The sequence below is a fragment of the Rosa chinensis genome, chromosome 7 (genome assembly GCF_002994745.2).
Source record: "Rosa chinensis cultivar Old Blush chromosome 7, RchiOBHm-V2, whole genome shotgun sequence".
In the NCBI taxonomy this organism is placed as follows: Eukaryota; Viridiplantae; Streptophyta; class Magnoliopsida; order Rosales; family Rosaceae; genus Rosa; species Rosa chinensis.
Window position 1 is genome coordinate 25,225,611 of NC_037094.1, and position 24,907 is coordinate 25,250,517.

At 38.1% G+C, this 24,907-nt stretch overlaps 3 protein-coding genes across 3 annotated transcripts; 1 reads left to right on the forward strand and 2 right to left on the reverse strand.

The window, feature by feature from the left end:
* The first annotated feature begins 6,550 nt into the window (after positions 1-6,550).
* LOC112179115 (lon protease homolog 2, peroxisomal) lies at positions 6,551-15,944 on the forward strand. The gene is made up of 17 exons (XM_024317437.2): positions 6,551-6,898; positions 7,313-7,425; positions 7,582-7,687; positions 7,947-8,116; positions 8,285-8,376; positions 8,614-8,793; positions 8,881-8,964; positions 9,121-9,248; positions 10,225-10,426; positions 10,508-10,714; positions 10,857-10,987; positions 11,529-11,742; positions 11,915-12,217; positions 12,695-12,889; positions 13,572-13,817; positions 15,140-15,241; positions 15,447-15,944. Exons 1-17 carry the CDS (start codon positions 6,792-6,794, stop codon positions 15,528-15,530), a joined length of 2,664 nt encoding a protein of 887 aa, XP_024173205.1. The 5' UTR covers positions 6,551-6,791; the 3' UTR covers positions 15,531-15,944.
* A 1,063-nt stretch (positions 15,945-17,007) lies between these two features.
* LOC112179117 (H/ACA ribonucleoprotein complex subunit 4) lies at positions 17,008-19,659 on the reverse strand. The gene is made up of 2 exons (XM_024317438.2): positions 19,501-19,659; positions 17,008-18,950 (listed from the first exon to the last, which is right to left on the reverse strand). Exon 2 carries the CDS (start codon positions 18,945-18,947, stop codon positions 17,211-17,213), a length of 1,737 nt encoding a protein of 578 aa, XP_024173206.1. The 5' UTR covers positions 18,948-18,950; positions 19,501-19,659; the 3' UTR covers positions 17,008-17,210.
* Positions 19,660-22,023: 2,364 nt separating this feature from the next.
* LOC112180323 (ATP synthase subunit delta', mitochondrial) lies at positions 22,024-24,100 on the reverse strand. Its single transcript, XM_024318854.2, has 2 exons — positions 23,763-24,100; positions 22,024-22,489 (listed from the first exon to the last, which is right to left on the reverse strand). The coding sequence occupies exons 1-2, from the start codon at positions 24,018-24,020 to the stop codon at positions 22,145-22,147; spliced, it is 603 nt and encodes a 200-aa protein (XP_024174622.1). The 5' UTR covers positions 24,021-24,100; the 3' UTR covers positions 22,024-22,144.
* Between the last annotated feature and the right edge of the window lie 807 nt (positions 24,101-24,907).

The following is a 24,907-nucleotide window of genomic DNA, read 5'->3' on the forward strand; positions in this document are numbered from 1 at the left end:
AAAACCTTGTGGTAATATGTAAATTTGCCAAAACCGCTAGGCTGGTTTGGCACTTTGGCGTTGATCACTGCTGGGAAAAGCACTAGACCCTTGGAGTTGTACCCTAAAAAGTGTATGAGAATAAAAAATGGGCAAAAAGACATCTTACAATGTGAAATCGGAAAAGAAAAAAGAAAAGAAACAAGGAAAGCTGTCGGCTTTGTGGAAATTTCAAGAACATCAGGACAAAGCTACAAAACAAAACTGAATAAAATTAATTAAAAAAAAATCCTAATTGAAAAAATAAAATAAAATAAATAAACAAAAAGGAAGTTTATATTAAATATAATAATTTTGTTTAAGTAAGAGACATTTTTAAAGAATTATGAGAGACAATTGCATTTCAACCACATGTTTTAAATTTAAAATGCTGATAACAACTTAAAACTGTACACTTATCCTCAAATGTCAGATACATTTATACCTTATAGTCCTTCAAAAATTATTCATTGGGTGAGCAACTCTGTTAACTATAAAAGAGAAAATTGATCCACCTACTTACAAAAAAATAACTGATATCGTTAATATAAAGTGTTAATAATACAGTGTGATATATTACTACTTTGTACATCCAGTTTGATGTAGATATAGATTGACTCTATGCAATGTTAGTAACCCAATCTCCAGCTAGTCTAATACTATACTGAATTAGTCTGCTATTATAGGTAGTTGATCAACATTTGATGTAACTGATCTAATGATAAACTTATATATCTTTGGATATCTCATTTTCTTCAAAAATAGATATATTCTTTTTGCATTACAAAAACACTATATTATTGATATTCGTTTGATATATCTATCAATATATACTAATATTTGAGTGAGGATAAATCCTAATTTAAAATATTTATATATATATATATATATCATAGTTTGAAAAAGAAAAAAAACAAAGTATTTTGGAATCATGGTATATCATAATCCTTACTTATGAGTGGGGGATCTTGGTTTAACAAAAAAAACAAAGAAATAAAAGGCAAAACAAAAGAAGAAAGTGAGAAAGTCACTCTTATGATTGGATGTTGACACGTGGGGGGAGTAGATACTGTTATCCACTTTGTATGGCCATCTCTCTGAAGGACAGATCCTCTAAAGACCAAATAAACAAATCCAGTCAGCCAGTCAGTATCTGAACTCTGAAACGCCACGTACATTGGGCCCCACAGATGGCTACGCGGACAGCTTGGCCTTCACGTCACAGCTTACCACCAGACGTGACGCATGCAACCACGAACCACCCACCACCACTTGGCGACCGCGTACCACCTACCACCTCACCTTATCTGCACATCCGACCGTCCAAAATTTCCGGCAGAAATCGACGACGCTGTCAAATCCGATTATCAGGTGGGGGCGATCTCCCATTGGCCGACCTATTAGGCAGTAGGCACTCCCCAATTTATCCTCTCAAAAAACAAATAAAATATTTCAATTTCTTTTTAGGATATTTCTAAATGTATCCACTAAATATTTAAATACACTTCCTGTTTTATCCTTATTTAAATAAACCCAGCAATCTTTGTTTAAATAAACCTAGCAAACACAATAGCAAGCTGAGCATCTCTAAGGGCTGGTTTGGGATTACTGTGACTTTTAAAAAAAACTGCTACTGCTGTGTTGTGAGAATAATCAGTTGTGAATTAAAACAGTTTTGTGTTTGGTAACTAATATTTTTAAAAGTGCTGTCAGTACATAAAACAACAACAGAGTTTGTTTTGATTCACAACAGCTTCTAAAAGCAACCTCTAGACTGCTTCTAAAATCTGCTGCCAGTGACTTGTAACTTTAAATTAAAGCTACTTTTTATTTATTTACCAAACTAAATCAAATCTAAAATTTTAAACAAAAGCTGATTTTTTTAAAAGCGAAGCAATCCCAAACGGGGCCTAAGGCTCTTGAGGCTGCCCATACAGTATGGACACCAAAGAAAATGATAGCTAAACTATGTTACCACAGATAAAAGTTATTCAGACGATAAGAAAATTGGAAATACATGCACAAATAAACAACTAAACAATGGATCCTTTGGTCAAGGACCAAGCTAGGGACTCATAACTTGGGGTAAAACACAATATAATTCTTTCCATTATGCAACTACCTCCGGAACGGGAATTAACAAGGGGATTATGATGGGTGGGAGCACGTGAAAGATAGACTACAGTCTAACTATGATATATGGTGCATGAACATCTTTTTTCTCTACCTATTCTTGCACAGCTGCTTCCCAAAAAGACTCTACTAGATTGTAGGTCATCTTCATACAAATAAAACAATGTTCAGCCTGAGCAAACTCTGAATGATAAGATATCGATGGAAGCCATTTTCAATTCTAAGGCTATAGGAACCGTTTCGATCTCGGTGGTTTATTTTGTTCTAGGCCGTCGTCAGTAAACAATAGCAACAACTATACTTGTGGGTTTGTGTATGCGGGGTGTATTATGACAAGGACAAAATTGAAAAATATAGGACAATCTTTTAATTGCTGAGTCTATTAAGAAATTTACTGAATTCAAATAAAAACACTCTTTTTAAAATATTAGAGACAGGTAGGTGGCTCTGTGGCTGTAGACAAATTCTGGATTTTGTATAGTGTTCTTTGTTTTTAGTTTTGAACAAGTCCATTTGTCATAAAATTTAATTTTGTGATGAAGAAAAATTCTTTTTTCTTCATCATCAACCACCTGTATCATTCCTTGGGTTAGGCCCATGGCATTAGCAATCACACCTTTTAAAAGTTTACAAGTACTATAAAAAAAAAAAAAGTATAAAAAGAAATAAAAAAATAAATTGATCATAGCATCGCCCTTTATGTAAGAATAATTCCTCTCACCTAATAACTAATTCTTTAAGGGTGCAAGAATCATTTTCAAAGTAATCTTAAAAACATAAAAGCCAACACCAATAAACCTGTAATCCAAAGTTAGGAACCTCAACACAAGCACATGCGTGCGAGGTTCACAAGAGGTTGAGAGACAACTCATAACACCAAAATATTATTGCTCTAAGTGAATATCCGGCTCACTCGCTAAGACCCATAATAACCTAACTCCACAAGAGAAACCCTAGTCAAAGCTTAAACCAACCACTAACCACCACCATTGACAGCCAAAGCAACCTACCACCTCCTAGATCCATAGGGAGATATACATAAAGGGAGGCGGATGAACACTAACAAAACCAGTCCCACAAGAAGACCATATTATCATAGGAGCCCGGAAGAAACACAACTTGCAACCATAATCTCGTTTCAGAGAGACTCGGGACAAAAAATCGACTTGACGCGGAGAGATATGGAGTTAGTTGTTGCAATGCTAACCTCATGGGCCATAGAGTTATCTTCAATTTCATAATATATATATTTTTAAATATTAGTCTTATTTATCATGTATGTTGTTATTATTCTAATATATGTACTATTATCTATTATCATGTAGAGCAATATGGAATTTGAGTTTATACTTTAACGAAAATGTTCACCTGGTCAGTTATTGACCAAGAAAATAATATTCAACCACCTTTGGATGTAAATCCAATGACAGAAAAAATTATTATTAAGTTGATGTGTTTTGTTTTCCACCCTTGGATGTAAATCTAAAGGTTATTGACCATAAATTTTTTAGTCAGCAACTGACCAGGTGAACACTACTGATACTTTAAATAGGTATATTCATTTTACCTCGTTGAAGTTTACACTCATAATCGTCTGAATCCCCACACTTCTAATCTGATCACATATTCACATATACTATTGTACTCTGTAGTTTGATTAATCATAATCAACTTTAATTTAATTCATTATTTTCTTCCTAATGATTTTAAATGTAAAGTTGAAAGAGGTAAATTGAATTTAACTAGAATTCTAAATTAATACTTTTGGAACAAAAATGAAAAATTCTTAGGTTTGCAAACTACTCCCCTTTTGAGATTCCAATTGCCCCTTTTGGTTGATTCACCCAAGGCTTCTCATTAGATTACATTTTCAGAGATAATCAATGAAGTCATCAAACAAGATCTCCATTAAAATAGTGTCTCAATCACCACATGAAAAAATTATTTTTGTCTTCCATTTCTATGCATGTTGTTTATATTAGAAACACTAGGAAATTTCTTCCAAATATCCAAAACCAAAGTCCTCCTCCCTAGTACAGATGACTTGTGGATTAAGAAAGCTTATAGCCTTTCTTGCAGGTATTTAAATACCCTACATCAAAGGAGTTGAGTTGTCATTATCGAATGTTAATAATATCATTGTAGTCGATGCATGGTTCAAAGACACCTTTCCAGGAATAAGTTGAATGTAATTTTATGTTAAATGAAGTTGGTTTGATCTTTAAATCTTCTTCTCCTATAAACAAATTAAAACGAGAGAAATAAACCAACCAAGTCACACAACTGAAGACAACCTAATAGTCAACTATTGATCTTTGATTAAATTCTCAGTCTCGTGTTTAAAAGCTCCTCGTTCCATTTATTTTATTCAATAAGTCATATTTTCCTAATCAAATTTGATTAAATCTTTATTAAAGTAAAATTTAGCTTCAAGACTTGTAAGCCATCTTGCTGTTTTTGTAGGATTTGAGCTATGCTCATCTAGAACGACTATCATCTCACTCGCTCCTCTTTTACAATCCATCAAGGCGGGTTGGCCTAGTAAGTTTTCAACATCAATCTCCAGCACCTTGTGGACTTTAAATGGTTTTTCTGTGCTTGATTACAGTGTTGATATTGCTATCATCAAGTTTTGAAAAAATGCACCGACCTAGAAAAGACTTTTGGTCTAGTTTTCGAGTCTCTGTTGGATCTCTGGGTTATTGCATTGTGGAATCACCAAATCAAGTCAGAATTCTCTAAATTGATTTCATCAGAATCAGATCTTGTGCATCTTGTAATTATATATGTAGAGAATTGATTTGATGAGATCTTGTGTATCTTGCAATTATGTGTAATTATCGTATGCAAGTTGCCTTCTACTAGAAAACAGTGTATATTGTTTTTCTTTTTTTTTGGTTACAGTGTATATTGTAATTCATTGAGAGTCAATTTCTACGGGTTTATCGATTTACATGTCGGATTAGATACGCTAGTACCTCTTGGTTTCCACTTTTGTCTTTGTTCGTGAGGTCGTGTGGTCTCTCGCTTCATTTCGACCTAGGTCTAGACCCACGTAACTATAGACTCCAAAGACGTCTAATCCGTACAGAAACCACGAAGCTCCATATGCCATGGAAACTGAACTTCTTGCGTCCGACAATTAGTCATCACCGTCATTTACTCCAACAACAAAGAGAGCTGAGGGTTTTTTTTTTTTTTTTTTTTTTTTGAGGAGAACTGATGGTTGAAGTGCCCCACTGAGATGTAGCTAGGAATATCATTCTTGAAGTTGACCCGGGCTGCCCTTTGGTGAAATTCTTAGGTGGGGGTTTTCTCACCATGTGACTTTATGACCACCCAATCATAACAAAGGAAATTTGCCATCTTTTCCTGAAATGTCCCTGCTCTCTAAAGTGTAATACCCAAAACACCCCCTGCTGGGCAGTGGGCAGTGATTGGTTTTCCCCACCACGTGTCCGTGCGGGTGCCCTACGCAAGATTATCTCTTGGTTCCCATATGGAGCTTTACCTTCGAAACTTATAAAAACACATTCGATCAACAAACCAAAAGCCAAAGCAAAGGTCCTCAGGCAAATTTCTAATATTAATATAATAAGTGGAACAGGGTGTGAGGCTGAGCATCCTCCTATCTAAGCTGGGTTCCAAATCTCTTTAAAAAAAAAAAAAAAAAAAAAAATTAGCAAAAACAATGATACCACCACTTAAAAAAGAACAAAGCAGAAAGAGAAAACGCCCATTAATGCATAAACCTGTGTCACAACCTGAAAACTCGATGCTCAAAAACTTAGATTGAGTTATAATTCACAATTGCTTGTCGAGAGAGAACTGAGGATGACATGCTTAAAATACCAACATAGTGTTGAAGGAGACCTCACCACTCGCCTCAAGGTGCTGCCTCACAGCCTTGTCAGATGCCAAACTGCCAAACATGCCCGCCATGTGTTGGAGAGGAAAGATCCCAACTTATAAGTGGGTGGTTCAAACCTAATTGTACTAATGCATTTTGTGATTAAAACCCAACACTTAACGGATGGTTAAGTTGGGACAATATCAGTACAGTATTGGGTCACAGACCATATTTGTCATTGTTTAACACTATGTTCAGAATCTTTCAAAGAAGGGTCGAGAGAGAAGATGAGGACGAGTGGACGACCATCATAATCAAGTGTCAGTAAGAAAAGAGGTAATTAATGAGTGAAATTCTTTTGTTTATGTTATAAAGTGATTAAATGAAAAAGGTAAATGATGAAAAGTTGGTTTTAGCACAAATCAGATTTCAATAGAAGTAAAAAGCAAGACGCGCACAAACCAACACGTTTCTCCTCAATCACAAAAAGAAAACGACAGAATCTATCGCCAGTTCGCCACCAGACATTCCCACTTCTAAATCGCCGATCACAACAAAATAGAGTATTCTTCCTCGAAAAAAAGAAGAAGAGTATTTCGGCAGACACAAGAAAAAGAAAAAAAGAAAAATAAAAAAACAACTCGTCGCCGTTTTGAAAATTTGACGGGAAAACGCAGCTCCTCTGCTCCCAGCTCCAAATAAAACCAAACCCACACACATAGCATTTACCACCTTCCCTTCCTCCCTCTCTCTCTCTCTCTCTCTCTAAAATCACTCTTCACTTCCAAGCATGGCGGAATCGGTCGAGCTTCCCAGTCGCCTCGGAATCCTCCCCTTCAAGAACAAGGTTCTCTTGCCGGGAGCTATCATCCGAATTCGGTGCACTTCGCCCAGCAGGTCGGCACCTTTCATCACACAACTCTTCTTCTCGATTGCTTAGTTTTCTCCAAACAATTTTTTTTTTTTTTTGGTTTGGTGGGAGAGATTTGTGCACAGTGGAGTCTGAACTCAGCTCCGACTATGCAACTTTTTGGAAATTGGGTTGGTTTGGGCCAAATGGATCAATATTATTCTTTCTCGAAATTGTGTCATTAGTTTTCCACTTAGATTTAATGTTGAAATAGTTTGTTGCTGTGGATTTTACATACTACCTACTTTCTCTTATAGTTTCTCAAGTTTTCTTCCTTCTTCTGCTGAATACATTGTTTGAGCATGTAATTTTTTTTTAGGTTATTAATGGTTAGGTAGTGTGGAATTGTGAATTTGTGCCGGAATTGATGAAGATATGGGATGATTTTTTTATTGATGCAGTGTGAAGCTGGTGGAGCAGGAGTTATGGCAGAGGGAAGAGAAGGGATTGATCGGCATTCTTCCCGTTCGAGACGCTGCTGAGGCAGCAACCGTGGGTCCTATGTTGTCTCAAGGTCATTTCCTTTTGTTTTCTCTTGTGATATGCTGCTGTTATAGAGTATTTTCAAAGATGCTGCTGTTTTTTTTTTTTTTTTTTCCTTTTTTTCTTTTGACTATATGTGATAGCAGTGCTGAGAGGAAATTTTTCGTGTTGGACTTTCTAATTCTAGGCGTCGGAAGTGATTCTGGTGAGCGGAGCTCAAAAGTTCAAGTTGGCACATCTGATTCGCAAAGAGTGGATGGCAAGAATCAGCAGGATATTCATTGGCATACCAGGTATACTTGAGAGTCAAAACTCTGTTTTGTAGTGTACTGAGTGGTATTTAGCTTAAAGCTGTTTATACTTTATGTCAATTAGTTTAACTGCCTTTAACAATTAAATGGGCCATCGAAGTGGTTCATCCTCTCACCTACATTCTCTTGATTTGATTCTCTGTTTTTTTGTAAATCAATCTATATTCACGTCTTCTGTTGGGAAATTTTGCAATTTGTGGTTGTAGACTAATTGTGACGAAATTGTTGGATAATCTCTTAGGGGAGTTGCTGCGCGTGCTCTGCATCTCTCAAGAGGAGTTGAGAAGCCTAGTGGGAGGGTTACATATGTAGTTGTCCTTGAAGGTTTATGTAGATTCAGCGTCCAGGAGCTTAGCACAAGAGGAACATATTATACTGCACGGATATCTCCTCTTGAAATGACAAAGTCTGGTAAGTTGTTAGTTTCTTACGTGATCTTTTGGTACAAGATATTAGTGTTTGTTGCTTGATTTACTACATATGGTTTGAACATCCTGCATTATCTTGTTTCGACTTATTGTCTGACTTATTTGAATATCCTGCATTATCTTGATTATCTTTCATATTTGTTATCTTTAGAAATGGAGCATGTGGAGCAAGACCCTGAATTCATCACATTGTCTCGGCAGTTCAAAGCAACTGCTACTGAGCTTATTTCTGTTCTTGAGCAGGTAATACTTTATGGTATTATTATCTTACCTGTACTGAGACAAAATAGAGAAGAAAATCATATAACCATTTTTCTGTACTTAGTTCTGTTCTTTCCACATTTACTTTTATTTTCATTTTGGTCTCTCCAAGATTTTAGGTCCTCTAGCAAAAAGTGGCTTCGACGATGAATTACAAACCACAGACAGAAAGTTTCATATTTTCAAATCAGTAACTTTAATTTTTATTTGTGCTCGCAGAAGCAAAAAACTGGGGGAAGAACAAAAGTTCTTTTAGAGACTGTCCCGGTTCATAAGTTGGCAGATATATTTGTTGCTAGCTTTGAGATAAGTTTTGAGGAGCAACTGTCTATGTTAGATTCAGTTGATCTAAAAGTAAGACTTTCAAAAGCTACCGAGTTAGTCGACAGGCATTTGCAGGTAAGTGGTTCATTGGCCCTGATTTTAGCACATTAATATTAGACTTCTTTTATTATCTAAGGATTCATGTTGGTTTTATTGTGACAGTCTATACATGTAGCAGAGAAGATTACACAGAAAGTTGAGGGTCAATTATCAAAATCACAAAAAGAATTCCTTTTACGCCAGCAGGTTAGCTTTCATAAGTTTTCACTTTTTAAGTTCAAAGCTGGATTCCTAACAAATTAGGGATGGGGCTTCCAAAAGGACTGTTGTTTTTATCAATTATGTGCTACAAGTCCTGATCATTATTCTACTTCTTTTCCTTCTATATTGAACAAATTCAAGATGAGAGCTATAAAGGAAGAGCTCGGTGACAATGATGATGATGAAGATGATGTAGCCGCCCTAGAAAGAAAGATGCAAAGTGCAGGAATGCCTTCAAATATCTGGAAGCATGCACAGAGGGAGTTAAGGTGCGATTTTCTTAGAATACAAGGTTTAGGGGTTACTGCCTTGCGGAACCTAAAGTGATTCTGTCACCATATATTTTCAACATAGATTGTCATGCTATGGTTATTAGTACTAAGAAAGCTTTTTTGTGGTCTCATTTTTAATCAGCTTGGGCTTCTTTAATATATGGTTATGGTTCCCAAAAAATTAAGTGTCTGACATGGAGAAAAGAACGATGACACTGTTGTTTGCATAAATTTGTTTTGTAACTTATGTTTACAAGTTGCCAATGTTGGTGTGCTAAGATTTCTCTAAATGTTTGTTCTGAACGTACTTCAGAGAAAAGAAGATATCAATTGGTACATATTAGTTCACGTCTAAATCTGATGCCATGTGAATTGTGCATGTCCACACAGGAGAAAAAAAAATCTTGGTTTTCTGATTCAGATGTCACTAGTAATAAAATTTTGTTTTTTTTGTTTTTGTTTTTGTTTTGGGACCAGAGAGATACAACCGTGTTCTCCTCTATAGATTTCTTTTAAGCTTGTTGCATGATTGAGACAATGAGCTGCGAATACATTTACCGCCTAATAACATTCATTTTCCGTCCTGCTGGTGACTGATGAATAGTTGACAGTGGCTTATGGCCGTTATTGACTACAAATTATGATAAATGTGAATATCAAAATGATACTGAAACTGAAATAGACCATTCTTCCTCTCTGTTTTTTTCCCCCTTGATTTTGACTTCCACTGAAAAGGATAGGTAAGTTGCAAAAGCTTCAATAACAGGACCCCGGTCTAGTTGTCCCCTTATGATGAGAAATTCAATAACAATACTTCTTGATGAGCAAATTGTAAATTATATGTCAAATTGCTGATTTTGGTATAGTTCAATTCTTATCCCACTTGCCTTCATTGTTTTGTTCAAGTAGACAAATTGTACTTGAATTTCTATAGTCAATATCATCTATTTACTTTATTCTCTTCATGTTTCAGGAGGCTTAAAAAGATGCAACCCCAGCAACCTGGATATAATAGTTCACGTGTTTACCTGGAGCTACTTGCTGATCTTCCCTGGGAGAAGGCTACTGAAGAATTTGAGTTAGATTTAAGGGTTGCAAAAGAACGTCTTGACAGTGATCACTATGGTTTAGTCAAGGTCAAGCAGCGGATTATTGAATATTTGGCTGTTCGTAAGGTGCCTATTTGTGTATCTCTAAATTTTAACGCCTTGTATCTTAAAATTTGATGTTTATATGTTAGTTACTTTTCATTGCAGCTCAAACCAGATGCCAGAGGCCCTGTGTTGTGCTTCGTTGGCCCACCAGGTGTTGGGAAAACATCTTTGGCATCATCTATTGCTGCTGCCCTGGGCAGAAAGTTTATACGCATATCCCTTGGCGGTGTCAAGGATGAGGCTGATATTCGAGGGCATAGGAGGACATACATTGGAAGCATGCCAGGGAGACTCATTGATGGATTGAAGGTATTTTTATTCTTTTCCCCATCATGAAGATGTTGGATGCATATAGCAGCTAATACTTATCGGAATTATTTTGTATACCAGACAGAGAGTAATGGAATTAATTAGTAGCTAACATTTTCTTAATTATTATTTTTTATTTTAGAGAGTATCTGTTTGCAACCCTGTCATGCTGCTAGATGAAATTGACAAGACCGGTTCTGATGTGCGTGGTGATCCAGCTTCGGCTCTATTGGAGGTTCTTGACCCTGAGCAAAACAAAACTTTCAATGATCAGTATCCTTTTCTCTGGCTATTATATTCTTACTATAGGCTAAGTTTGAAGCAATCTGAAATGCCATCTCATTTTGTGGATCTCCAGTTTGACCTATAAGCGTCTCGTGCTTTAAGCTTAAGTCAACTCTTGGAGAAAATCATCTTCTACATAAAAAAAAAAAAAAAAAAAAAACGAGATAATTATAGATCATCAATATCACTTGTGACATGATGGTCTGGCTTAGTATCACTTGAATTCTGAATTTGAATTAGGATAAGTATTTGAAAAATCTCCAACATAGACCTTTCCAATCAGTCCTGTCTATGCCATTCCCTTCTGCCTGCATGGGTTGGAGAGTGGGGTTCTTCATGTAGAGCTGTTCCATTTGAAGTTTTGAACATTCATGAGCTAGGTTTAAAATAAGGTCTGTTATTCAAATGCATGTAGTACAACTAATAGCATGCATTACAACTTATAAACATCCTACTGCTAGAACCAGTATCGGTCACTATCTCTTGAATGTGACTGTTTTCATGTGATTCCTTAATTCAAGGCCTATAGCTATTTGAATGTTCCATTTGACCTTTCAAAGGTGATTTTTGTGGCAACTGCAAATAGGATGCAGCCTATTCCACCTCCACTCTTGGACAGGATGGAAGTTATTGAGTTGCCTGGGTATACACCTGAAGAAAAGCTGAAGATAGCTATGCACCATTTAATTCCGCGAGTTCTTGATCAACACGGGTTAAGCACCGAGTTTCTTCAAATCCCAGAGGTAATTAGTGCATCCAGTAGTGTTCTTATGAAGTAGTAATGTTGCATAATTGTGTTATCCTCGATCAGATTTTTAGACACATTGTAGCTGTTGTAGAATTTTAATGATTTTTTTCATTCATGACCAGAATCTATACATATATATATGATATACTGCCTCTCTGTTGTGGCAGGCGATGGTGAAACTTGTCATTCAGGGGTACACCAGAGAGGCTGGTGTTCGGAATCTGGAGAGGAATTTGGCTGCTTTGGCTCGTGCGGCAGCTGTGAGAGTTGCGGAGCATGAACAAGCTGTCTCAGTGAGCAAAGATGTGCACTCGCTTGCTTCACCGATAGTGGAAAGCAGACTAGCTGATGGAGGTGAAGTGGAAATGGAGGTTATTCCAATGGGTGCAACTAATCATGAGATATCAAGCACTTTCAAGATTTCTTCGCCACTGATTGTGGATGAGGATATGCTGGAAAAAGTATTAGGGGTAATTATTCTTGTTATTTTATTAAATAGGACAGGTTGATTTACAGTTGGAGTAAACATCTTTTGTGCGTAAAACTGAGAAATTACAGTAGCTGGAATTGCCTTTAGGTGTGATACAATCTAAGAAATGTGCCATTTGACAAGTCCCAAAGTCCCAACTCCATGATGTGCAATTTTCATGTTGATTCCGCTTGTTTGTTAGGTACTGCTTTTTAGTTAACAATGTACTTCAGGGGTTTATGATTGGGAGATTCTTGAAGTGATTTTAACTCACAATAGAATTGAAGGATTTGGGATTTGGGTAGCCTCTTGTACCATTTTCCGTTCAAACATTCAAGCACTTCTTGAATGATGTGGTCTAGAAATAGGACTACATTTAATAGCTAATGTATTTTGGCTTTCTCATTTATTAAACCTGCAGTTGACTTGCTTTATAGCTTAAGAGATTCTGAGGTCTTATGTTTGTTTTACAATGCAGCCTCCAAGGTTTGATGACAAGGAAGCTGCAGAACGGGTTGCAACACCTGGTGTATCTGTTGGGCTTGTTTGGACTTCTGTTGGTGGGGAGGTTCAGTTTGTGGAGGCTACAGCAATGGCGGGAAAGGGTGAACTACATCTCACTGGTCAGCTTGGAGATGTTATAAAAGAATCAGCACAGATAGCACTGACATGGGTAAATTTTATCTTAAGATTTCCTGATTTATTTGATGTACTAGTTCCCCCCGATTTTTTCTTGAGTCGAGCATTTCTGGTAGTGCCTTGATGATAATATTTTTGAAATTGGTCTGATTGCTTTTTCATGCATGCCTCGACCTTGATTATGTATATGTATGTGTGTGTGTATATGCATTACCGAGTGCCTGAAAATAGATGATTGTAAGCGCCAGAAGCAACACATACACTGGATTGAACAATTGGCTGCTATGCTAGCAACTTAAAAAAATAACCTATTAATCAGTGCAGTTATTAATCCAAACTTCTTATTTTAGGTGCTCACTTTGTGGGCACCGAATTTTGGCACTCACTTTTTGGGCATCTATTTTTAGGGACTCACTTCATGGTCACCTATTCTTAGGCGGTCACTATGGGCACCTATTTTTAGGCACTCTGTGCATCTCTATTTATGTTACTATACTAACTACTTATTGCAATCTTGCTCTTGTCAATGGATTTGATTATCCAAGAAGTTAATACAATAGTTTGTATAGGAACTGAACGGTAATCTTCTCAATTGTTTGTTAAAGAACTCAACTCATTGTCTTTAGCTTTAACCTTATAAGTAAGGTTTTCATGGTGAATAAACTATGGTTTAATGAAAAAGAGGGCTACATAAGTTAATCCTTTATCTCCTTCAGGTAAGAGCTAGGGCAACAGATCTTATGCTGGCAGCATCGGATGAAACAAATCTTCTGGAGGGTCGGGATGTTCATATACATTTTCCCGCTGGCGCTGTACCTAAGGATGGGCCCTCCGCTGGTGTGACACTGGTAACTGCACTTGTTTCACTGTTCAGTCAGAAAAGAGTAAGGGCAGATACTGCAATGACTGGAGAAATGACATTGAGGGGTCTCGTACTACCGGTTGGTGGTATCAAGGATAAGGTATGCTTACTCAACCCATGACCAAGCCTTCTTATAGGATTATACTTTGTACATAAGTCCGTCTGCATGTATGCTTTACCAAATGAATTGACATTTTTTTGCTTTTCACTTTTTTTATTTTATTTACATCAACGAGTATGCATGTTGGGCATGCTGACATGATCCATTTTGTTACACAAATTCTATACGTCTTTTTTTTTTTTTTAGAGAAGTTCACTTTTATTAGTACTTTCATTTTCATAATTTCCAGGTTATGTACTGTTGAGCATTCATTCATTCTTAGCATCTTATCTTATCCATAACCATCATTTAGCCTAGTGGATGCTTGGTACATAATAACATAATTATTTAGGCTTAAAACTCCTTGATAATGAGGAAACAATGCAAGAAGGTGGTCTCAGAACCAGTAAAAAGTAGGCTACCTCTTCAATCCACTTGATAAATTCCAATCCAAACTCAATTCCAGATGGTGTTTTCATGTTTGAGAAGTGAGAAGGTCCAGATCATGTCATGAAAGCGAAATAATGAATTGGAGAAGAAAAACAAAATAGTTTATTTTGAAATAATATATGGAGGCTCTTTTGTTGAACATGTTTCTTTATTGTGATCACTTCATCATATTTTATCAACTAATTTCTAATCGGTCATTCTCCATGGAACTTCATTTAAACCCAACAACAGATTCCTTCCAAATATCTAAGCAGTTCCAAATTTCCTAGACTTGGAGTTTTGTGTGCGGTGCACGTTGGTTAAAATTTCATATTAATTAAAGGTGTGTGACACATTTGGTTCATTAGCGAGAGATTTTAGTGTTAGATGAGACTTTGTAGATGTATTGGAGACAAGATTGTTGACGATCAGTGTAACTGCGTAAGCTACTCTAATGTAGAAATCATATTTACTTTCTTACTGTTTTGCTGTTTAAGCAGACTGGGGTCTGAAACCTAAAACATATCAAATCACTGAATAAGTGACTTTGTGTCCTTATTTCATTCTTGAGGCTGTACCCATTGAACCTAGATATTTAAAAAAAAAATTTGTTTGAAACTTGGTTGTCCACTATCTATTTTGTTCTGGCATTCTGACAGCGGGTCTGTGAAGCCACGGCCACCATTTGCAAAATGGATTGAGATAGTTTACATAGATTACGGTATGCTTGTATCACTTGCAAAAGGCTATCAAAGCATTCGTTTTCCCTTATAATTTTAAAAGAACCTTCAGGTTTTAAGTCATGAAATGTAGCACGTGATGAGTAATATTATGCATATCATCAAGGAGCTAGAATTCTCGCCGTTGATCCATCTACATTTACATTGCTGCAGGTGTTGGCAGCACACCGTTGTGGTATTAAAAGAGTCATTCTTCCAGAGAGAAATTTGAAGGACTTAACTGAGGTACCATCAGCAGTGCTTGCCGGTCTTGAGGTAATTCTGGTTTTATTGGCTGGTGCTTCTCAATTGTATAGTTTTTTGTCATAAGATGAATTTTGACCGGATGTTTAAGTTTTACATCTTTTCAGCTAATTAGGTGTTGTATTGTCAGTTGTAGTTCACTTCGATAGCGTTTTCTCTATAGGAGTAATTGTGGTCAAAACCTAACTTGCCGTCTTATTCAAACCTTTCATATCAGATTATAGTTGCAAAGCGAATGGAAGACGTATTAGAGCAGGCTTTTGAAGGTGGATGCCCTTGGAGACAGCATTCAAAGTTATGACAGGGCCTTCTGGATATCTTTACGCACTAGTGATTGAAATACTGAATTGCCTACGCTGGTTGTAGCTGGCACATGGAGGTCACTAATTGTTCAGCAGCTGTATTAGCTGCAAAGACAGAAGAAATAGTCAATCACTTCAACCAGTCATGGCTTGGGATAAGATGAATTGAAGTGGTCATGAAGGGATCTTGTGTGAATTTGGATGAAAATTCTCGGTATGCATACTGTTCTTCATCCCCATCAGGCTGCATTTACCGAGGGTGGGCAACTGCTACATTTCTTTCTAATATGTCCCTCTGCTTCCTTGTATTAAGTTAACTGTAATTACAATCTAATTCTCTCAATCTGTATAAATGTCATTGATTATTTGAGCAAGGAAATACTCAAATACATGCCGTTTCGTTCACCCCTTCAGTCATTTGGACCTAATGCTTTCCCATGCTTTACCACCTGAATTAATACCCAAGTAATAAATTATGACGTCAGAATGTGGTGCATGCTTGAATGTCCTCTGTGCTTCATGTTCCTCGTGAATGTTTAAAGTTTGTCGTTGGAGGTTAAAGTTGATGGGTCTGGCCTTGCGTATCAGTTTATTACTTCATTAGCCTGTTCTTTTTGACGTCGGAATGAGAAGTGGCTTACCTTAAAAGTGCTGGTTGCAAAAGATCCTTTCATTGGAAATGCACGCAAGGACTGAAATCTGAAAGGGAAACCGAACAAGTCCGAGAATGAACTTCCCAGTAAAGATGTTCTTATGGATAGGAGGAACTCAGACAATAGTTCTGCATTTTGAGCCGGCCTTGGTAAATGTAAAACTGGGGAGGTGTCTGAAACACTCTGGAGTAATGAACTAAGCCATTTACCAGCAAGACACCGGGATTGGATGTGATAATAAACTCAAAAGATGTTGAAATATCAAATGGAGGCTAATTTCTAATAGTGGATGGATTACAATCCGCCTATACATACAAATGATTCATTACCCCGAACCTACTACATAATACACTTTGTTGTTGTTGTTTAGGAGCACAGAGCCACCTCGTCTGCTCTGGATGTTGGTACTCTTTGTTAACATGATTTACCTGCTAGCATGCGCTATAGACAGTCGGCTTTTATGACAACCTGAATGAACTTATGGATGCATGATGAGATACCAGCTATAAGTTTGAACTTATAACATGGTTAAAGTTGGAGCGATAACCAGGTTCAAGCTGGGATTATAGGAAACTAGGAATGGGAACATGATGCAAAGTTCAGATTTAGGAGGATGCCATACCTGCACCCGTGAGAGCAGAATAGTCTTCCGCCCTTCTAGGACTAAATCTCAGAAAACTCCTCTGGCTTGCAAGAAGAGTCTTTAGTATGTGCAAACACGTAAACCAGAAAGTCATACTCAACAACATCATTTTAATACCCTGCTGCACAAATATCAGCAAGTGGATTTCGCTTCCATATATTGAAACCAAGCAAAGAAAAATGTAATTAACTGAATTGAAAATACTCGATTATGAAGAAAAACAGACCAATACAAAGCTAAACTACATAAACTAGTTCTGCAGAAAATTGATAAAGAAATTACATATACGAGATATGAAAATCCATAAGTTAGATGGAAAATTCTCATTGTAGATGAAAGAAAAGAGAGGCATACACTAAAGACACTACTACTAAACCTTTCATCTATTCTTCGTCAGCATCCGATTTATCCTTTTTCTTCTTCTTCTTCTTTTTCTCACTCTTATCAGCCTCACCATCACCCTTCCCATTATCAGTGACAGCATCAGCACCATGATCCTCAGCCTCTTTGTTTTTCTTCTTTTTCTTCTTTTCAGACTTTTCAGTTGCAGGCGAACCAGCTTCTTCTTTATCTTTGTGCTTCTTCACCTTCACAGACTTCTCCCCATCTGAAGAATCCAAAACTCCATTGTCTTTATCCTTTTTCTTTTTCTTCTTCTTCTTTTCTGTCTTCTCAACTTCAACCTCAGCTACTTCTTCACCTTTGCTTTTCTTTGCAGGAACTGGAACAGGACTGTCAGTTATTTCCTCTTGTTTGCGTTTTTTCTTCTCCTTCTTCTCTGAAACAGAAGTTGTCTCACTGGCAACAGCCGGTGCAGCAGCAAGCTCAGCAGCAACACTTGCAATAACAGAATCTCCACCTGTCGGTAAAACCAAATTCCGGCCCCATTCTGGAGGAGTATTCTCAGTAGGCTTCCCATGCTTATCCAATTTCCCTTCTGCAATCAATTTCTTCTTCATGGATGCCCTTGGCCCCAAACCCCACTTCCTAGGATAAGTATCCCTATCCATCACCACCCTCTTAATCTTTGCCACCACACCATGATCACAAGTTGCCATCACAGCAGTGGTCATCTCAGCAATTCCCAAAGCAATTGCTTCACCTTTGGTAGTCATAAGCACAACTTCCTCTCCTACCTCAATTTCATTCTCAAACCTCAGCAGCCCAGGAATCATCAACTTGGCACCATAGCAAATGGCATTCACTGCTGAGTCCTTGACAACTAATCTCTTATGACTCGTCAGAAGCACCTCAAGTGGCATAATAACCCTCCTCAAATAACTCTCATCCCTATTAGTATCATAAGCCCATTGAGCATCCATGACATCATGCATGGTAACCATGTTCTCTTTCTCACCCATAGTCCCAGACCTGACCCTCCTAAGCTCCTGCATATGCCCTCCCACACCAAGAAGCAGACCCAAATGCACACACAGTGTTCGCACATAGGTACCTGCCTCACAGGAAATCCAGAAAACAACCAGATGCTTCTCCGCATCATACTCAAGAAGCTTGCTTTCATAGATGGTCCTAATCCTAAGCTGCCTCTTGACTGCAGATATCAAAGGTGGCCTCTGAAAGACAGCGCCAGTGAGGGATTCAAGTGCGCGGGCCACCTTGGCAACATCAGGCACAGCTGAATGCAGGCGTGCAACACAGACATACTCTTTTCCTGCACCTTGCTGAGACTTGACAAGTCGTGTTGCTCGGTCAATACAGACAATGAGATTACCTGTAACCTTAGGATCAAGAGTACCGCTGTGACCAGTCTTCTCAACACGAAGGATGCGTTTAATCCAAGCAACAACCTCGTGGGAAGAGGGGTTTGCGGGCTTGTCAAGATTGAGAACACCATATCTGATATACTCTGCAAGAGGCCGCTTGAGCGGGGAGTACCCCGAGGGAAGAGGTGTGTAATGTCCAGTTCGAACATTGAGGCGGTCGTAGTTCTTGAGAAGAATGGGCCACTGAGATGTGTCCAGGGAGGGAGTCGAGCTCTGTGGCTTGATCATGTAGTCCTGGTCCACATCATTGTCTTTCTCTCTGTGCTTCTTCTTCTTCTTCTCACTATCCTTCACTGATATGGCCTTGACTGGGGTTTTTTCGTCGTCTGAAGACATTTTCTGCACAATACACCACCAAAACAAAACATAATTAAAACAAAAACAACCGATAAAACCCACTATCAAATTACTTGTCGTATATTTCAACTAGACAACAGCTCTCCGAGACTAATAAAACTTTCACCAATAACGGATGTACACAATATATCCATCTCTAGTAATCTGGTTTGCAAAGCATCAACATCCCAGGCTAGAAATCGCAAAATAAAAGAGAGTTTCAGAACAACCGTATCTGCTTCCAATAAATAATAATCACAACTTCCTAATAACACAAAAGAACTTGAACACATGAAGCTGATACTACATAAGACCCTTTTCATTAGAAACCCAAGACGAGTCATCGGTTCCAAACCCGTAAAACTAACCCAGAAACACTTCGAGCCTAATCCTTAGAAATGACAAACTCAGAGGTACATGACAAAGTGTTTCAGAGCATTCAAACGGTCCAATAAGAACATTAAGGTTTAGTTCTTGTTTAACACAGTTACAGTATACGATAAATTTGACATGATCAATCTGTCGAGAACAGCTAGAATAGCAAAGTACATACCTTGGAGTTTGATTTCGGCCGGGAGCAAAACCCTTTTGGATTTGGACAGTTGAGCGAGGGCGGCCACCTAGAGGGTTCTGACTCTCACTCCTCACTTCGCCTCTCTTCTAAAACCCTAACGAGGTTTAATAGCATATTCTCGTAAGGAAAGGGACAGGATGGTCAATGCACATTCGGAGGGTTTGGGCCATCAACTTGAGGGTAAGGGAGACTCTTCATGATTCTAATGATTCGTTTGGTAGGGCCGTAGGGACATTGCAAAAGGGAATGGGCTTTACAGTTTCTTACTGGGCTGATGGCCTGGTTTCTGTAATGCTGGCGTTTCAGTATGATGTTTAGGTTAAGATGAGGATTGGACTCAAAGGAGTGATAGGATTGTCCTTTTGGTTTCAAATTTTCAATAGCCGAAACAAATACTAGTCGGGATTTTCATATTGGAATTAATGGGACTTTATAAAGTTTATAATAGCGGAGTAAAATTCACATTATTCCTTTCATTTTTTGGTAGAAATTTATATAAAATACAAAATTTAAGTTACCAAAATAAGTTTTTAAATGAATAGCAGTGATAGTCGATGTCGAGATGCTAGATTCAATTCAGTTTGTGGGCGGAGTCGGGCTTATATTTGAGTCAAGTTTGGATCTAAATTTGGGAGCCTGGTGTCCCAATTGACACGATATTTGAATCTAGATCACATTACAGATCCACATCATGACCCCAAGTGGATCATCTTGTATGTTTCAAGTGTTGTTATTTTAGTTTTGCATCGCCATGTGCTTATAAAATGTAATTCTCATTAATAATAAATACTGTTATTTTAGGTAAAACAAAAATTAAATCTCATTTTAATAACAACCAAAATTTGAACAAAAACCAAAGTCAAAGCAAAAACCTGTAAGAGAGAAAAAACCCTAAGAGAGAAAAAACCCTCGTCCGACTGCGCAGCCATGTCTGCTTTGGCCTCTGGTCCGGCCGGCGTGAGACGAGCGTGGCCAGAAGGGACTCGTGTTGGGCGGCTCAACGTTTGAGCAGCGGGATCACTAGGCGTGGATGCATCTAGGAGCAGGTTGGAGGTAGGATGGGTTGGGGATCAAAACCAGACTGGAAACAATCTGGATTGCAGAAGGATGAACGGTTTGCAGGTGGAGGTGCCCGGCGGCTTGGCATGGGTCGGTGGAGGATTTCTTGGGCGATCTGTGGCGGCGGCTATGGTGGCTTGATGTGCGTGCAGCGACCAAGATTTATCGTAGGCCTTTGGCTTTCAGATCTTGAGCGTCAATTGTCGCCCGGTGCCGGAGATGGAGCAGCTGTGTGGAGGAGACCCATAGCCGGCGGCATTGGGTTTGGGTCTGGTTCGGTGATTGGCAGGGATGGTCATCGGTAGGTGGGAGATCGATGTAGGCAAGGGCGATCAGATGCAGGTTGGGGAGTTCAGATGCAGGTGGTGGTGTGCAGGCGGTGGTGTTTGCAGGTGGTGGTGGGAGTGAGAGTTTTTGGTGTTTGGTTTCCTTACTTGATTTTCATCAATAAGTCTTTTGTAGGTTTTTTTTTTAGTTTTAGCTGTTGGGTCGCACTGCAATTTTGGTATAGACAATCTTCTCTTCGCTGGTCGAGAGGTCGTTCCTGTTCTGGAGTTCGGTCAGCAGCGGTGGCGAAAATGTCTCGTCTAGTGGGTCCTTCCTGTCTGAGATCGGGTCGAAGGCGATGGCGATTTGGAGCAGTGGTGGATGGATGGTGTTGAGTTTGAGGGTGGTGATGGTGTTGAGTTTTTTAGTCCCAGGTCTGATTGTCTGGCAACCTTTTTGGTCGGGTTTAGGTCACAATGAGTGTTGGTTGGTCGATCCAATGCTGGTCAGGAGGACTCTGGTGGGAGAGTTTAGTGTCGACACAAGTAAGTTGTCTAGTTTAGAGTTCTTACTGGCTTGAAGAGAGGTGAGATGTCAAGGATTCACTGCTCCTGCGCTTTTGTCTGTCCCACAGTTGTAGTGCAAGTTTAGAGTCAGTCATATTAGATTTCCAGTGTGAAGTCTAGAGACCATTTTTGAGTAAGAGGTGTCGCCTATAACTCTTTGTAAGCAGTTTCATTATTAATGAAGTTCTTATTTGATTAAAAAAAAAAAAAAAACCAAAGTCAAAGCATATCCCACGAGAGAAAGTGGGAGTGATCTATCCCCTTGGGCATATTTCGCCAACGGAAAACTAGATCTTTAGAACACTAGTTATCCAGATAACCTATTGGAAGTTGGGCTTTAAGCCAAAATCAAGTAAAATAGCTAGGAATAAAGGAAGCAAAAGCGTTCTTTGAAATGAAAAAGGTTTCTGGAAGTGATTAACCACTTACTCCATGTAGATCATGGAGGAATGTAAAAGAACTCTATGAGCAATTGATTACCAATTAAAACACAGATCAGATTCAAGACTAAAAATGGACGATAAACCATTGTATGAATTCTTCCAATAATGTGATATCACACAACCTCCAAGAACAATCAGAACTTGAGAAGAATTTTGGTAACAAGAAAAGAAAGAAAAGGGCTCAGGATATACTTTATTTCACTGAAACTCACTGACGATTTGCCAAGTTGAATACTGCTCAATTAGATGAAGAGAGAAGTAACAAAAATTTGATTGCATTGCAAGTCATTAGCCAGTGACAGCAGAGTTAAGAGCACTATGAACATCGATGCCTATTTGTGCTTCAGCTTTCTCCAAATCGGTTGTAGCTGAACTGAGCTTCTGAGTGAACTCTGCAAGCCCCTTCTGTACCAAGCTTGCGTCAATTTGGTCAATTGGCACAGCTTCCACGGCAATTATATCAGCAACAGAATTTGCATGAATAAAAGCAAATCCACTGCTGATAAAATACTTTTTCACATCACTCCCATCGTGCACTGATAAGACTCCAGGCTTTAGCTCCGCAATGGTTGCGACATGGCCAGGCAAAACACCCATCTGTCCGGTTGTTGCTGGTATCATGACCATGTCGACCTGAATCACACAAACTAAACTTTCTTAATAGGGATTTAAGAGCAATAAAACAAAATGCTATGGTAAGTACACCTTTATCACCTGACCAGTCCAATAATACAATTGATAATTTCAAATATCAGAATGAGGATGAAACCATCACAAGCATTAGAGTTACAAATTTTTTGCTCTTCTCCGGTTCTGTCTAACTTGGAGAAAAGTGTGGAGTTATTCAAGGTAAACATATTCGACTGTTTACATTAAGCTGATGCAAATACAATTTCTTTCTCACCAAAGAAAGGCCAATAAATTAGAAACAACCAAAGTATCACACAGATCTTTTAAGAAAGATTGACATGAAGGAGCTCATGCTTCCAAGCTGATGGAGTACAGGTATATATTTCCCATTCCGCCCAATTAAGTCCAGTTAAGCTCTAAATTGCAATTATTCTATATCAAGAACATGGCATAGAAACGGGAATGCTCTCCCCCATACTAGCAGCTTTTGCACTTCCTAGCTCAAAAGTTATGCAAGAAGCAGCGAGTTTTGAAATAATAGACAAACGATAACTTTCTGGTTCAAACAAACTTAATCTTGTAGCGGATGCAGCTTACTGTAACAGAAATTCGTAAACACACCATTATATTGGGGCTCTTTCAATAGTTACATTCTAAAACACAAATGAAATGTTTTTGCAGATAAAAAAAAAACTGAAAAGATGGTAATGTGATATACCAAAACAATACAATATCCACAGTTGATGGACTTGTACCCAAACAAAACCCAGATATTAAAATGAAAGACCATTTGAAAGAGCACCAAAACCTCGAACAAGGATGTCATAGATGCAATTCTCATACCTCAAATGACATAAATCAATGGAAACTAGCTAACATATTTCAGAAGAAATACAATGTAGTTCATCGATGATTGACAAAAGAGAAAGATCATAAACATTTAGAAACAAATAATCCTGAGTCCTTGTGTTCTAGAAAGGCAAACTAAGCCTGAATTGGAAAGTTTATTGACCTAACTTTCAAAACAACCCAGCAGAATGTGCATGCAATATCAGTACATATCATTTACAATGAAGCTTGACCAAAACTAACAATATTCATATCAACAATTCATGTACAAACACATCCTAACCAAAAATGCAAGAGTCCACGGATTATAAACATATTTGATTTGAATCACCTCAAACCAATCAAAGAAATCAATCCAAATAACAAATAGAAAACATAAGAAAACGCGGATCAATAACCGAAAAGATATCAAATTTAGGGCAGAGACCTCTTTGCCAGAGAGCTCAGAAGAATAAGGGAGGACGAAATTGACTGTCATTTTGGAAGGGAGGGAAGAAGGGATGGGAGGCCGAGGGTCCATGTAGGTTGATGGAGTCCTGGGTGGGTCGATGTTGGGCGCCACTTTCTTCCATGCCTCTACAAAGGCTGGGTCCGCTGATGGAGTGGCTGCTGGGACCTCTGTGCAGAAGGGTCGTGGCCGCAGCCAAGAGGCTCGACCCAAGAGACGTGAGGCTTGCCGGAACATGATGATCGTGATCGCTGGCGTTTCTAGGTTTGGTTTGTTAACAGTGAAATGTAAAAGAATGGTGGCAACGTGAAAATGTGGAAAATTATTGTTTTCTTTTTTATTATTAAAAAAAAAACATAGAACTTTGGATCTCAGCGACTATTGTGGAGAGAAGTTCAGTCAACATGCCTGAGCGTTAGGAAACTCTTTAATTAAAATAGGGTTTAGATGATATCTGCACTAAAAACGGAGTGAAATTTGTACTTTCCCTCCTCTTTCTCTTATGTTTCTTCCCCAAATGCCCTTGAATATTCTTCACCTCATTGGCTCATTAGCTTCTATACTTTCAGAATACAAAGAAATGAAAGTTCTCAAATTTGTTGTATAAAAAAGACATAGATATTTCTTTCCTGAATTGATGATTATGTTTTTTGAGTTGTATGAGATAATCAAGGCAATTTTTCTCTCGTCATCAACCTCTCTGAGGTTATGCCTCTCTTCTCTTCCTCTGAATCTGGCTTTGTCTCTTGATGATGAGCAAATCCCAGAAAACAAAATACAAAAATTTTGATGCTTGATGTCTCAAACATACTCACAATCTGAGCATGATTTTGGGTATCTCTAACAATGAAGTTTTTGCGCGATCAATCTGGGTATTCTTTTAATTGACTTGTTTGATTTTGGAGAATAGGTTGGTGACGATTGTTATTCATAGCTCAGTTCAACAGTCAAAGTCTTATATATGATATATTCTTATATGTTTATTCATTAATTAGTCGATCACAACTTTCCTTGAGAATTTCTAAATTTCAGCTACTTAGAAAGTAAATTCTTAGTTTAGGGGAGAGGAGAGGAAACTGATAGATAGAGAAGAAAGAAAGAATTCTGTGTTTCTTTGGTTGTGT

Coding starts and splice junctions, on each gene's coding strand:
- LOC112179117 (XM_024317438.2), bottom strand. CDS start 18,947: ATGTCTTCAGACGACGAAAAAACCCCAGTCAAGGCCATATCAGTGAAG.
- LOC112180323 (XM_024318854.2), bottom strand. CDS start 24,020: ATGTTCCGGCAAGCCTCACGTCTCTTGGGTCGAGCCTCTTGGCTGCGG. Junction 22,490..23,762: donor CTGAGCTCTCTGGCAAAGAG/GTCTCTGCCCTA, acceptor TGTGTGATTCAG/GTCGACATGGTCATGATACC.
- LOC112179115 (XM_024317437.2), top strand. CDS start 6,792: ATGGCGGAATCGGTCGAGCTTCCCAGTCGCCTCGGAATCCTCCCCTTC. Junction 12,218..12,694: donor TGCTGGAAAAAGTATTAGGG/GTAATTATTCTT, acceptor TTTACAATGCAG/CCTCCAAGGTTTGATGACAA. Junction 13,818..15,139: donor TTGGTGGTATCAAGGATAAG/GTATGCTTACTC, acceptor ACATTGCTGCAG/GTGTTGGCAGCACACCGTTG.